General features: G+C 43.3%; 1 protein-coding gene and 1 long non-coding RNA gene across 3 annotated transcripts; one reads left to right on the plus strand and one right to left on the minus strand.

Annotated features, from left to right (window-relative positions):
* Window positions 1-474: 474 nt before the first annotated feature.
* On the plus strand, window positions 475-4101 carry LOC129373699 (phosphoinositide-interacting protein-like). Of its 2 annotated transcripts, XM_055051745.1 has the most exons (3): window positions 477-565; window positions 676-1153; window positions 3025-4101. In XM_055051745.1, the coding sequence occupies exon 3, from the start codon at window positions 3040-3042 to the stop codon at window positions 3457-3459; it is 420 nt and encodes a 139-aa protein (XP_054907720.1). In that variant the 5' UTR covers window positions 477-565; window positions 676-1153; window positions 3025-3039; the 3' UTR covers window positions 3460-4101. The 2 variants fall into 2 exon arrangements, with proteins under 2 accessions (XP_054907719.1, XP_054907720.1); XM_055051744.1 differs by having other exon boundaries at window positions 475-1153.
* A 914-nt stretch (window positions 4102-5015) lies between these two features.
* LOC129374001 (uncharacterized) lies at window positions 5016-6693 on the minus strand. Its single transcript, XR_008607445.1, has 3 exons — window positions 6561-6693; window positions 5754-5846; window positions 5016-5607 (listed from the first exon to the last, which is right to left on the minus strand). It is a non-coding gene; the product is annotated as an uncharacterized LOC129374001 (long non-coding RNA).
* Window positions 6694-14101: the final 7408 nt, after the last annotated feature.

Below are 14101 nucleotides of genomic sequence, written 5' to 3' on the forward strand. Positions count from 1 at the left end.
CATGCAGCAACAGGAAGAAGAAAATAATTTTTCTTTCCGTGGTTTAACTTCACCACACAGACCTGATCGATTCCACTGCAGATGCCAGAATCAATGCTGCTTTGGATCAATATTGATTTGGATCAATGTTGTGCCAACATGTTGGAAAGTCTGAATGAGGCGGATGGAGGCATTTCCTGAGTCCAGCTCTGGTCTCTGCAGAGAAACAGGAACAACCTGCAGCGGCTGTGGAGTTTAGTTTCCTCAGGGTTTAGTTTCCTCAGGGTTTAGTTTCCTCAGACTTTAGTTTCCTCAGGGTTTAGTTTCCTCAGACTTTAGTTTCCTCAGGGTTTAGTTTCCTCAGACTTTAGTTTCCTCAGGGTTTAGTTTCCACAGGTTTAGTTTCCTCAGACTTTAGTTTCCTCAGGGTTTAGTTTCCTCAGACTTTAGTTTCCTCAGGGTTTAGTTTCCACAGGTTTAGTTTCCACAGGTTTAGTTTCCTCAGACTTTAGTTTCCTCAGGGTTTAGTTTCCTCAGGGTTTAGTTTCCTCAGACTTTAGTTTCCTCAGGGTTTAGTTTCCACAGGGTTTAGTTTCCACAGGGTTTAGTTTCCTCAGACTTTAGTTTCCTCAGGGTTTAGTTTCCTCAGACTTTAGTTTCCTCAGGGTTTAGTTTCCACAGGTTTAGTTTCCACAGGTTTAGTTTCCACAGGTTTAGTTTCCACAGGGTTTAGTTTCCACAGGTTTAGTTTCCACAGGTTTAGTTTCCACAGGTTTAGTTTCCACAGGGTTTAGTTTCCACAGGTTTAGTTTCCACAGGGTTTAGTTTCCACAGGGTTTAGTTTCCACAGGTTTAGTTTCCACAGGTTTAGTTTCCACAGGGTTTAGTTTCCACAGGTCAGGGGTCAGGGTGGATGGGTTTCCTGTCCACCTGCTGCAGCATCAGGACGCAGCCATGCTGAGTGAGGCTGCGGCGGTCGGGTTTCCTCGGAGGAGGTGGAGAAAGCAGAGGAGGTGGGCAGAGGGTTGCTGAGTGGGAATCTGTGGCGATGCCTCTTACTGGTTTCTCTGGTCAGGCAGTGGGAGGAAGGTTTTCTCAGCTGATTTCTTCCTGTTTTTGCATCTTCATGTGACTCTGACCTGTAAAAGCAGAAGATTTGAACCAGATCTGAACGGTAAGTCTGTTTCCTCCGATCTGACTCTAATTTGGATTAAAAATGTGAAGAACGTTTATCACGATAAAGTTTGTTTTTCCATACGAGCGAACGCTTTGTTGTTCCAGTCACATGTATTTGTGATGGAGGGTGTGGCCTAACATGATCAATACTTCTATCAAAATAATTGATCGGGAGCTTCATCACCTCCTGTACAATAAGCCTGACAGTAAAAGAAGAGAACAATTTAGCAGATCAATTATTTACAGAGATGCAATAAAATAAAAGGACTGAAACGAGACAAACGACGTCCGAATGATCGGAGTTTGATTCTGTGCAGCCAGAAACAACATGAAGCTGTTTGGGACCAAAATCGACTGGAAGCTTCAGGCTGTTGGAAACAAACGGATGTTTCCACCATGATGTCATTTATTGATCAGTGGAATCACATTTCAAACCGTCTTCTCCTGTTTTGCCTGGAACGAGGGACTTGCTGGTCTGACTGGGCGCAGTCGGATCCACAGTCAGCCCAGAAACAGATCAGATGAAAACTGCCTCAAAACTTTTTCATTATGCGTTTAAATGTTTTCCAGAAATGAAGGAAAACTTGCAGCTGCATCCTTGTTAAAGTCGAGTCTTTCGTGGAAAATTCATTTTCCCACAAGAAATATGACATAATGTACAATTCAGATGAAAAACAAACAAATATGTTAGAAAAATCTGTTTCATAAAATGTTTAAACTTTTAAATGAAAACCAGTTCAATCAACTTCAGTGTTCCTCAATCATCAGTTTCAGTTAAACCTGAAATAAATCTGATTTTCTTTGTAGAAATGATTACAAAGGGTCAAAGTATCTCATTGTGCAAAGGTACCAGTCAGGATAAGGATGCAGTGAAGTCATTCACTTGTATTTGGAGAAATTTGGGATTTCCAGGTTGTTATTACACAACCTGGACGATTCTAAAATGTCTTTTGATAATGACATTTGATAAATGTTTTTATCGAATGTCTTTATCGAATGACATTTATTCAATAAAAATAATGTCATTTCCAAACCACAGGAGTCGCAGGAATTCAGTCCAAGTATTATTTAGTCTTTTATTTCTCAGAAAACATTCAGATCTCATCAAATTTCAACAAGAAAGTGTTGAAACCAAACACCAAAATGTGGGACACAGTTTCAAGACAACACAGATGCATGGTAGTGGCAGTGTCATTCTGGGATCATTGAGCTGGATCTGGGTTTTGATAAGGAGCATGAAGTTCTGAATAGTTCTGGTTCCCATTCAGCTGTGACCCAAAACCTTCAGGGGTCTAAAGATGAAAGGTTTTATCTTTTGCTCTATTTGCACTTTTACTTTTGAAACCAAAGAATAAAAATACAGCTGATGAAAAAGTGAAAGAGATTTACATATAAAGGCTGTTTAGATCAATAATGTTTATGAGTTATTAATAACCCTGCAATGAAAATGTTCATCAATGCATAAAACATATTATAAAATGTATTCAGAAATGATTTGAAATTCAAGAAACAACAATGAAATGAAAACGTAATTATGTAAGAGAATTTAAATCCTGTTTGGTTAAATGTGTGAATGAACTGAGATCAGAGACGTGACAGAAAGTTGGATGTTTTGAAGATTTTATGTCTGTTGATGTTTCATTTTCATTCAGATCAAATGTTCCTCTTTCTGCTCATGTAAAACAGAGCAGATGTCAAAAACTCACAATATGTTCAGACATATTGGCTCCACAAAGCTGATAGAGATCAGCAACAAATAATGAAAATAAATGAGTGAATAAAGTATGAATGTCAGCAGAATCTGTGATACTGAATGATCTGCCTGCAGGATGAGCCTGTTTCTCCTCACAGTTCATGTTTCTCCTCCAGAAGCCGCTGCAGGTCATGCCGGGCAGCCCAGAGAACATCCCGCTGGGGGAGTGCGCCCTGTCCCAGTCCCAGGACGGGCTGACGCCCCCCAGCCAGGCGGCCAGCCGGACGGCCAGCACCGTCTTCTCTCTGTCCCGCAGCGAGTCGCTCTGGACCACGGAGCCGCCGCCCAAGAAATGCGACGTGTTCTGGTTCCCGATCCACTTCATGTCCACCGGCGGCAGCTTCCTGGCCTGCGGCGTCATCATCAGCGGCCTGTGCTTCGCCGGGCGGTGCTACAAGGCCACCGCCCTGCTGGGGCCGGCCCTGCTGTCCATAGGGCTGATGGTGCTGGTGGTGGGGGTGGTGCTCATCCCCATCACCAAGAAGAACCGGAAGCGCTCCCACATGCGGAGGCCCCTCAGCTACTGCAAGCCTCCGGCCATCAACGTGTGATGTCATCGGGGGTTTCCCAGGAACACTGCGGCGTCTTCAGCCTGGAGACGTTTGGGTCCGCGGACCGGCCGGGGAACAGAACCGGCCGGGGAACAGAACCGGCTAGAGTTACACTGTAAAACATCAACGGAAATATTCAATATTCCGTCATATAGAATCCCAAAGTCAATTATTTAGTCACTAAATATGAACAGACTGGATCTTTAGTTTCAAACTAAATGCTTACTTTAATAGATACATTTTTAATATTTATTTTGCAAACTAAACATTCAGTTACAAACTAAAGTGTTGAGTCTGAGCTAAATATTTAGCTTGCAAACTATTTATCTAAATATTATGTTGCCAAAATAAATCTTTAGTTCCAGACTAAATATTGAATTTGAAAGCTAAACATGTAGCTTGCAAACTAAATATTTAGCTTATTGATGAAATATTTAGTTTAGTGTATAAATGTGTGAAAAATGAATATCCACAAAATATTGCTGTTAATGTTTTACAGTGTAACTTTATGAGCTCTGCTGAGGCTGTTATTCACACATTTACAAGGTCTTAGCACAGATGAGAGCAAAGAGACACTTTAAATATTCATGCAGAGAGAAGTGAAGTTTCAGCCTCATGAATAACTAAAAGAGTTTATAATTATCACTTTGCGTTTTATTGTCTCATTGCTTCCAGTAAGCAGCTCGCTGTGCAGCAGAGGAGCAGAAATGTTTCCGCCTTCATGGATGCAAATGATGAGAGTCTGACCAGAAAAAAGATTTAAAATAGAAAAACATTCAGAAACACCTGCATGCTGCAGGCTGCAGGACTCAGAGTCACAGCAACAGGCTGGAAAATAATGTTTATGAATTAATGAATAATAAGAGATTCTATTGTAACAATCAGCTGATCGAACTTTATCTGCACTGGAAAAAGTGTGGCCTTGCTTAAAGTAAAAAATTTGATGTCCATTTGTTGCATCTAAAATATTTGACTTCACAGAATGTAAATAAAGTTGTTTGGTACAACATGGCTATTTAATTTGACTCAAACCATATTATTGTACTTGAGCCAATATTAATTCTTCACCTTTATCCAAGTTAAATTATTTACATTTCAGTTTTGGAACCAAAGTAAAATATTTACATTGAACCAATCAAATATATATACATTGCACCAAAGTAATATTCAGGCATTAGCACCAGTTAATTCATTCTCACCATGAAAGTTTTTTTTATATTTCATTAATTTGGTTTAAAAAACTATTTGCTAACCCTGATGGCTGGGCGACCGGTTGATTTCTGGCTAAACGTAGCCAGAAATCAAAACAAGAAAAGTCTTTCAGAAAGTTGGTTTCTGTCCGACAGCGACGATCATGGCTTAAGAGGAGCCCCAAAGAGTGTGTGTGTGTGTGTGTGTGTACAGCATCTACATATATACACACACAGTGTGTTTATATTGCATTTTTAAAAATTAATACACAATTAATACACTCCAGCAACATTTTTTCAAAGTCATTTATTCCTCACGAGTAAAAAAGGAGAAAAAAAAGTGGCATGTTCAGACAAACAAATATAAACATGTCATTGTTGCTCAGAGCAATGAAATAAAGACAATATGGCTTACCAAGCTAAATTAAATGGTTGGAAAGCATCCACTGTTGTACTGTTCAAACACATGAAGGAATGTTGCATCTCTAAACATCATCAAAGAAGTAAAATTCCAACAAAAGCAGTCCATGAAAGTGACACCGTGAGCCTGTATAACAAAGTGCTGCTGAGGTGGTCTACCTCTTAAATAGAAGCCAGTGGTAACTACATGCACACAATAAGCACACACAAATATACACCACTGTGCAGTTTTGAGTTCACCACTGAGTTTGCGAATCTTGGAAGTCATCTTGTTGGAACCAAGCTCCATCAGGATCTTGTGAAGGGCCTCAAAGGTGAACCTGAAACCCTGTGGATACTCCATGATAAGGGCATAGCAAAGTCCAAAGAGCATTACAACTCCGGCTGCAACAGAAGGCAACTCATTGAGGACTTCCACACCATCAATGACAATCCCAACGTCTTGGGGCTGCTGTAGAAGGCTTGAATTCTCTCTGAAGACGAAGTCTGCCATGATGGTCCTCTCCAGCTCCTGCTTGGCTTGATCTTTCTGGGAGACCTGAGGCAAAATATACGACATTATGCAACTGAACAACTGCAGTCTGGCACACCTCATTAATCACTATATAGTGTATAATGGCATAGGTGGTCTCCTGTGATGAATAAAGTTGAATCATCATTGTGACAGAAAATATCTGGACGTACTATGTATTCCTTTATAAGGTCCTCAACACGTTCTCCCAGGTAGATGATGAGAGCTTTGAGGATACACTCCCTTCTGAAATCTGCATCAGCACCCTTTAGGGACAATCAAAATGGTTATTATGCAATGTGTAGACTAATCTAGCAACTTAATTCTCAGCTCTACCATAAACAGTGCTTTTACAGTGCGCGCCTGGTCAATATTGAATCCATGGCAGACTAATACAAAGCTGTGGAAATGTAAAGCCATTCTAGTACATCTGCCAGAGGCCACTGGTAGTCCCTCTTTAAATATGAAGACAGACTGGATGGCTCCTGTTTTGGTTCCTACAGTCTCAAAGTATCTTTGGTGCAGTGACAGGTGCACAAATTATTACTACACATTAACGTACTCATAGATGGCACATGTTTTTCTTTTTTTAAATGGTTGGTATAAACACACTAGACGAACTAATTGCTAACATGGCTTAATATGCTGAGCTAGTCAAGTTCACGGTGTAGCCGAGCTAACCGTGGTTAGCTCGGCTACACCAATCAATCGAAACATAATTCGATTGATTGGTAACGAATGATGCCTACCTTGATTAATTCCAGCTACAACCGAACAATGTACACATAGTGATATTTCTCGTGAAATACGTGTAAGTTCAGAAATGACACCACATTTAACCCAGCGAAAAAAGAAAGCATTTACTGGGATACCCATATTTAGGCGGGACCTTCAGCTTGCTAACCAGGTGACATTAACTCAGTCTTTTGCATTAATACAACTGTAGGCTTGTTAAGACATCAGCTTAGGTTAGTACTTACCGCAGGTTTATTCTTCGATTAAATGCTAGGACGTTGATCATTCTTTCTTCCCCATGCCGAAACGGACGATGCTCTCCAAGCACTTCTCCACAACTTCTTCTCACGTGACTCAGATTCAATTATTACATCATTTCCTGTCAGTATTTTGAGAGGAATCAAAATATTTGCTTTCTTTCCTTTAGAAGTGTGATTAATTCAGTCTGAATCAAAATTGACACCTCAGAATGCAAAAAAATTGACTTTCACCATCAAGTCAATTATTTTACAATGTATTCAATGGTAGTTATTAGCTTGAATGAACAGCTCCGTGCATCACTTTTTCCAGTGTGGGAAGAGAAATCAATAAGTTTTACAGTTTGCCTTTAGTTTCATCAGATGTCAGGATTTGACAGAGTTGAACCCCCAACCTCACCATTTCCTCCAGTTGTCCATCATGTCCTCTGATAACCACATATTATTATTTATGTAATAAATGTGCGTCACTCAGCCGCCAAGAAGCTCAACTTAAATTTCCTAAGAAATGAAATGCAAATCTATGTTGAACTTTCCCTGAGCCTGCAGGGCGGCGCGGGGTGGCGCGAGGCGGTGCGGGGTGGCGCGGGGCGGCGCGGTGCGGGCGGTGCGGGGTGGTGCGGGGTGGTGCGGGGTGGCGCGGGTGGGCGGGGTGGCGCGGGGCGGCGCGGTGCGGCGCGGTGCGGGGTGGTGCGGGGTGGCGCGGTGTGGTGCGGTGCGGTTTCTAGCAAAACTTTGAAAATTCAAGCTTAGAAATGTCCTTGTTTTTTGTTGTTGTTGTTTTAGGAAATTCCTGAGTTTAATTTAAAAAAATTCTAAAGAAATCCAAGTTTTTCCTAGGAAACTAATGTAAAAGTTTCTGAGCAGCAGCAGCAGCTTTAGTAAAAAGGTCAAAGGTCTTTCCCTCCTGCTCTGTATTTGACAAGCAAATAACATGTTAATATGTTGGCCTGCATGTGACTGAGCTGCAGATGCCCGCAGTGTTTCCTCCTCAACCCTCAGCAAACTGTTTGCCTTGAGGTGGGGCGTTTCCCTGCTGGTACGCGGTCCCGACTTGTCCGCCGCACACAGGATGAAGGATCCCGGCCAGAGCAAAGCCTCCCGCATGGCTCTCCTCCGGCACATCGGGACCTGCCTGCCCTTCTTCCTGCTCGCCGTCACCTTTGACCTCCTGGGCCTGGTTCTGCTGTTCGTCGGGATCTTCGGCGACCTGCGCGTCCGCGGCCTGTTCTACGGAGACTTCCTGATCTACTCGGGCTCCATCATCATCTTCGCCAGCCTGGCCTGCTGGCTCATGTGGTACGTGGGCAACATCCGGGTGTCGGAGCCCGACGGGCGGAAGAGGAACAGCCTCGCGCTGCTGGCCACGAAGATCTCGGAGAGGCTGAGCCAGAAGATGAAGGGCGATGACTGCGTGGACTGCGTGGACCGCGAGGACTGCGTGGACTGCGTGAAGTGCGTGGCAGAGGACGAGGACGAGGCGGGGGGGGGGGGGGGGGCAAGGTGACGTGGGGCAAATCCACGGCGTACCTGAACGAGGGTTATGACGGCTCCACGGACGGGGAGCAGTGCGTGGGCTGATCGGCTCGGTTCGGTTCCTGCAGGATCCAAAGATTGGATTCTGCAAAAACTGTCCGGTTCAGAAGTTCAACTTCCAGGACTGAAGGTCCAGCTTTCACTATGTCTCATATTTCAAAGTTAATCTGCAATTATTATTTCAAGAATGTTGATGCTTTAACTAGACCCTTTGTACTAATATTATTTATTAGAAAATAATCAATATGTCGAACATTTTATCATTAATATTATAGCAGATGAATTAATATTATATGAATTAATGTAGCTGTGAAATCTGAAGCTGGCAGGTAAAGATTAGGGTGATGGCACAGAGTCTGTCCTCAGAAAACCATTGAAGAAATGAAACGAAAAAATGTTTTGATTCCTGCAAACTGATTATTGAGAAGAAAGTGTCTCATTTTTATTTAAATGTATTTAAGAGCAGATTATATTTTTCTCAATCAATATCCATTTTATTTTGTTTTATTGTATTATGGATCAGACATTTCTTGGTTGATAAACATTAAATGTAAATCTGTCAATAATTATGGATTATTCTTTTCGCTGTGATATTTCGGTTTATTTTAGTAAAATTATTGATCTGTTCATATCTTTGACTGATTTCAGTTGTATAAAGATGAACTCTGGTCTCTGGAGGAGGAAAAGTTTCACCTGTTCTTGTCTCATGTGTTTGTGCTCATTCCCAGTCACACTTCCAGTTGCTCTCTGGTCTGACTGGTTTGACTTCTTGGCGACTTTTTGTTTGTTGTGGTTAAAATCTTTCTGACTCTGCAACTAAAGCTGACAAACGATCCCACCTGAAGGAAACGGCACAAATTCCAGCTTCCTGTAACCAGAGCCGAGACGCCCTTTGACCTCTGTCTCTGACGCATCACTTCCTGTCAGGCGAGTCGCAGGCGGCGAATTTCCAGGATGTCACAAAATCTCAAATCTGTAAAAATCATTTTGTCCACACCGCTGGGTTTTTCTGATGGGTTTCTGGTTCAGATGCAGAGTCAGGCGTGCAGGGAGGAACCGGGCCGCCAGCCGGAGGAACCGGGCCGTCAGCTGGCGGTGCGGCCCGTCGATCCGGTACCGGTCCTGCCACTGACACTCAGCTATGACAGAAATGTAAGGCGTGCTTTCAGTGAATAACAATGATGCTTCAGACCAGAGCAGCCGTTTTCTGGAGCGACCGGCTCCGGGTCCAGTCACTCCGCCAGCAGACACCCAGCCGTCCGCACCGGCGCCGCCGGCCCAAACATGGAGCAGGGAAAGTGCACCACCTTCTTCTTCAGCCTGGCCATCTTCCTGGACGCCGTCGGCCTCCTGCTGCTCCTCATCGGCATCTTCGCTCGGCTGCCCTACTGGGACTTCTTCGTCCTGTCCGGGCCGCTGCTCATCTTCCTCAGCCTGGTTCTGTGGATATTCTGGTACCTGGGGAATCTCACCGTCTCTGAGGAGGAGCTCAACCTCCGAAAGCCAGACATCTTGTGACCTCCCCGACCTGGATGAGAGCAGATCGGGTCGGATCGGGCCGGATCGGGGCAGATCGGGTCGGATCGGGTCGGATCGGGGCAGATCGGGTCAGATCGGGTCGGATCGGGTCGGATCAGGTCGGATCGGGTCAGATCGGGTCTGAGGCGTCAACATGAGGAGAGAATGGACGGATCCACATGAAGCAGCCTGGCAATCAGGATTGATCTCTGACTGAAGGAAATGGGATTAAAGCTGAACTCGTGTTTCTGGACCAGGAACCAGAACCAGAACCAACCGGACCTCTGTGAAAACGACTTCTACTGCTCTTCTATCAGCTGGACGCTTTAAAGATCCGAGCCTGGCTGTGTTTCTGATCCACATGTTGTCAGTTCCACCAAATCTTTGCACATTTATGTATGAAGGACAAAAATCTGAAACGAGCGACTAAAAGTGCTTTGAAATGACGCGTGTGTGTTTTCTTTGTGACGCGTTTCTCTGACCCAAACCGGCCGGACCGGATCTGCTGCTCGCTTTGTTGAACTAATTTTAGCGACGTCAAGCCGCAGGAAGCATTTAGCTCCACCTGCACTGCAAAACATTTCACTGAAAACGTCTTAGGACATTTAAAACGAGACAAAACTAACAGATCAATATAGAAACTTGTTTCAATCCAATATCATCTGTTGGTGGAAAGTGAAATAATCTGAGTTCCTCACAGCTTATAATTCAGAATAATATTCCCATGAAAGTGACTGTTTTTAGGTTATTATTTGAGGAAGGGACAATATTATAATTTATATTATATAATAACTTAAAATGTGAAAAATGTCTAGTTCGATTATTGAAGACACCAAACAAGCTCCTGTTTCTTGCTGAAAAGTTACTTGTTAGTGAATTTTACTTTTAAGTGTATTTGAAGTAAAAGCAAAAATAGTTCTTATGATTTTGTGTTTTTGCACTGTTCTGATAAATTTGCATATTTAATAGCTGATGAGGTTTGGTGATGCAGCAGCGTTCATATTTTACTCTTCATTGTTTTTGTGGATAATTAGTTTTGTCTTTACTTTGATTCTGCCTGCATGGATCAGAACAAAACCCCAACAACTCAAACTGAAGATCCTGTTTTTAAAATCCCTGCGGTCGGACGATGGAAGAACAGCAGCTCAGATGCATCATCAAGGCCCTCAAATTAAAAAGCTGTTCAGCGCTGAGTGTTTCTGGACACTAATGGTGTTTAGAGGAGCTGAGAAGGAGCAGAAGCCAGAAAGCGTCGCCTTAAGCACCACTGCAGCTCCATGAAAGTCAACAGGGACGCTGAAACTAAAACTCCTCCTCCACGCCCAGATCCTCCAGCCTTAATCTGCACTCAAGGCCCCATTATCTCCCTCAGAGATGGGAAGTGATATTAATGCTTCCACTGGGCTCCCGCTGCTGGAGAGGAAGTGAAGACGGGGAGCGATGGGCCTCTCGCTCACATCCCATTGATTCAACGCATCCTTACAAACCTTAATCACAACTGGACACGTTTGTGCACAATAGACACTCTCAGGAGAGATTCAGATGGCAAGAGGCCTCTGTGAAAGAGCCAGGCTCCCTCCCTGCTGGAGGAAACGATGAAGAGACACTCGGTGAATCCCAGAGGATTGTTCTTCCTGGACTGGGCTCTGCTGTCATCACAAGTCAGAGGCGAGAAGAACGAGAAATGATTCTGCTAATTACAACAGACTTAAATTAGCAATAAAGTTTAAGTCAATGAAGACATTCACCAGATCAGATAACCTGCAAAGTAATGAATACATTTCATCTTCAAACTCATAAACATGTTTCTTCTGTTGCAACCTTTCAGCATAAAAGCTTCAGAATATGAAAAGATTTCAAACAAAAACATGTTAAAGAGGATCAATGTCTCCCTCTAGCGGTTCATTTCTGTAATCACTGCAGACTGGTTTTCAGTCAGAACCATCCATCCATTTTCCGGTCACTCTTCTCCCTAACGGGGTCGGGAGGCGCTGCTGCCTCTCCAGCTGCGTATGACAGAATAACCAGACCGTACAGCCTTGGCGTCGTCCTCTGATGGACCGGACTCCGGTCCAGGCTCCGGTCCAGGCTCCGGTCCAGGCTCCGCCCCGCGCTCTGCAGCTGACCACGCCTGCTCCGTTCCCCACAGTGGGAAACAAACTAAATGCAAACCAGCAAAAACCCACAGCTTCCTTCTAACTCACACTGAATGTTTCTGTACATTTATTTTAATAAATGTTTAGCATTTTAAATCACTCTCCCATAATCCCTTTCTTCCTTTCCATCACAGCATGTCGGCCATTACATTTTGAAGAAGAGATGCATCAGAAATATAAAGTCCTTCTGTGAGACTGTCGTACTGCTTATGATGATATTAATAAAACAGATTTAGTTTGGTGTGATATTTTGTGCAGCTCATTTTCTATTTATTCTGATGTTTTATGCTGTTTTAACCCTTTAGATTAATGAGTTCATTAAGTTCTGGAGAACCGATCCACACAATACAGAGGAAATGAAGCCGTTTCATTCCAGTGTTTAGTCCCTGTGGCCCATCCAAAACCGGCAAGACGGCCAGCGGCCCCGGGAGGTACGAGGGGCCCCTGAGGTATCGGGAGGACCCTGAGGCGCACAGGGAGGAGGCCCCAGAGGGCCCCGGAGGCCCCAGAGGGCCCCGGAGGACCCAGGAGGCACCGGAGGACCCAAAGGCACCGGGGGCCCTCCAGGGCCGGAGTTTGGCTGCTGTGAATCAGCTTTATGTGCATCAGAATAACTTTGTTTTATGCATGAAGGAATCCTCCTGCAGTTAAACAAGCTGCTCAATGAAACGTCAGAGCAGCTTCATGTTGGAGCAGCAGCAAGGTTTCCGGTTCGAATCCCAGCCTGGCTGGAGCTTCACATGTGTTCTGTTCATGCTTCCTCTGCTTTGTGATGCTGTGCAGCTGAAAGGCTTTTTGCTGTTTTGTTTTTTTTTTTTTTTTACTTTTGGACAGTTCTTATGATACGTAACCATGGCAACAATGTCTTGCTTTTACATCTGAAAAGCTCAAATAATTCCTGAACTTTGACCTGCTGCAGTAATAAATGCAGCTGGACCATAAATCATTGTAGCGATAAACGATAAACTTGTTATTTTGAGATTATTTTCAATATAACGGTAAAGATGCAATAATGCAAAAACACATTCTCAAATATTTCACATTTCTAATGAACATTTAACACAGGAAGACATTTTAAATATGCAAAGTAAAGAAACAAACAACAGAAACAACAAATAAAATGAATTATGAAGTTTGAGACCAAACTGAAGACCTTTTCTCTCTTTCTACCAAAAACCGGATGATAAAACAGGAAATAACACAAATGGAAATTATTGAGCTCGTTTTTATTTATCATGCGGTGAATTGATCTATTTTTTATTGTGACAGAAGCACCTGACCTTTGACCTTAACACCCAGTTAAAGTTCCAGGATCAGGAGGATCATGTCCCCGATGATCCTCCTGAAGGAAGTCAGTTCAACAGCCGACTTCCTTCAGGGTTAAACTGTGTTTTGAATTGAATTAAAGCGAATGTTCTGTCGGTGTTGGTTCTGTTGGTGCTCCGGTGTCGACCCGCAGTCCAGACATGTTGGACTCCTTCATTTCTCTCACTTGCCCTCAGGAAGTGTGTTTGTGTGTCTCAGCCCTGTGAAGAACAAGTCACCAATCTGCCTCTACCTGCACAGGGAGACAGGTGGGCGACCTGTGACTTTACATCCGGTGTGCAAAGCGACATTTATCTGGTTCTTGTTAACAAACCGTGCGGCTGAACTGTGACGTAACAGACGGCAGAGCAACTTTAAGGCAGGAAAACAATGTGTTGCTGTTTACAATAGTCTCATAGTAAACAGGCAGCAGACCTCAGAGTAAAACCAGACATGGACTCTTTGGTGGAATCCCGCCGTGGCTTTGCAGCGCTGCGGTGAGAAACTCCTTCACGTTCCCACAGTGGGAGTGGGAACGTTTCTTCCCAGACAGCCGCCAGAATCTGGGCTGCTGTTAAGGAACCGCCGCTGATTATCGGTTATCTGTCAATGTGGTGATTTTGGAGGCTGATAGAATATGTTCACGTATCGATCCACTCCCGTCCAGCTGCGACAGGCTCCGCCTCTTACCTCAGCCCGGAACATAGACCTATGAACGTAGACGCTGAGCCAAAAGCAGGGTCAACCACACCAATAATAATAATAATAATAATAATAATAATAATAATAATAATAATAATAATAATAATAATAATAATAATAATAATTTCGGTAGTAGTAGCATAATGTCTTAAAGACTTTAACAGCAATCTGTTAAATAATAATAAAAAATATTTATTTTTATTATAATTGTAAATTGCCAGTACTCATCTTCATAACTAAAAAACAACGTTAAAGGGTTAAACAAGCCTTAAAAACACAAAGCACCTTGTGTTGTTTCTTATGAGGTTCCAT

Source organism: Poeciliopsis prolifica, unplaced genomic scaffold (assembly GCF_027474105.1).
Source record: "Poeciliopsis prolifica strain line A6 unplaced genomic scaffold, Auburn_PproV2 SCAFFOLD034, whole genome shotgun sequence".
Lineage (NCBI taxonomy): Eukaryota > Metazoa > Chordata > Actinopteri > Cyprinodontiformes > Poeciliidae > Poeciliopsis > Poeciliopsis prolifica.

Bases quoted from the DNA above. Each gene is read 5' to 3' on its own strand.
- LOC129373699 (XM_055051744.1), top strand. From the start codon at position 3,040: ATGCCGGGCAGCCCAGAGAACATCCCGCTGGGGGAGTGCGCCCTGTCC.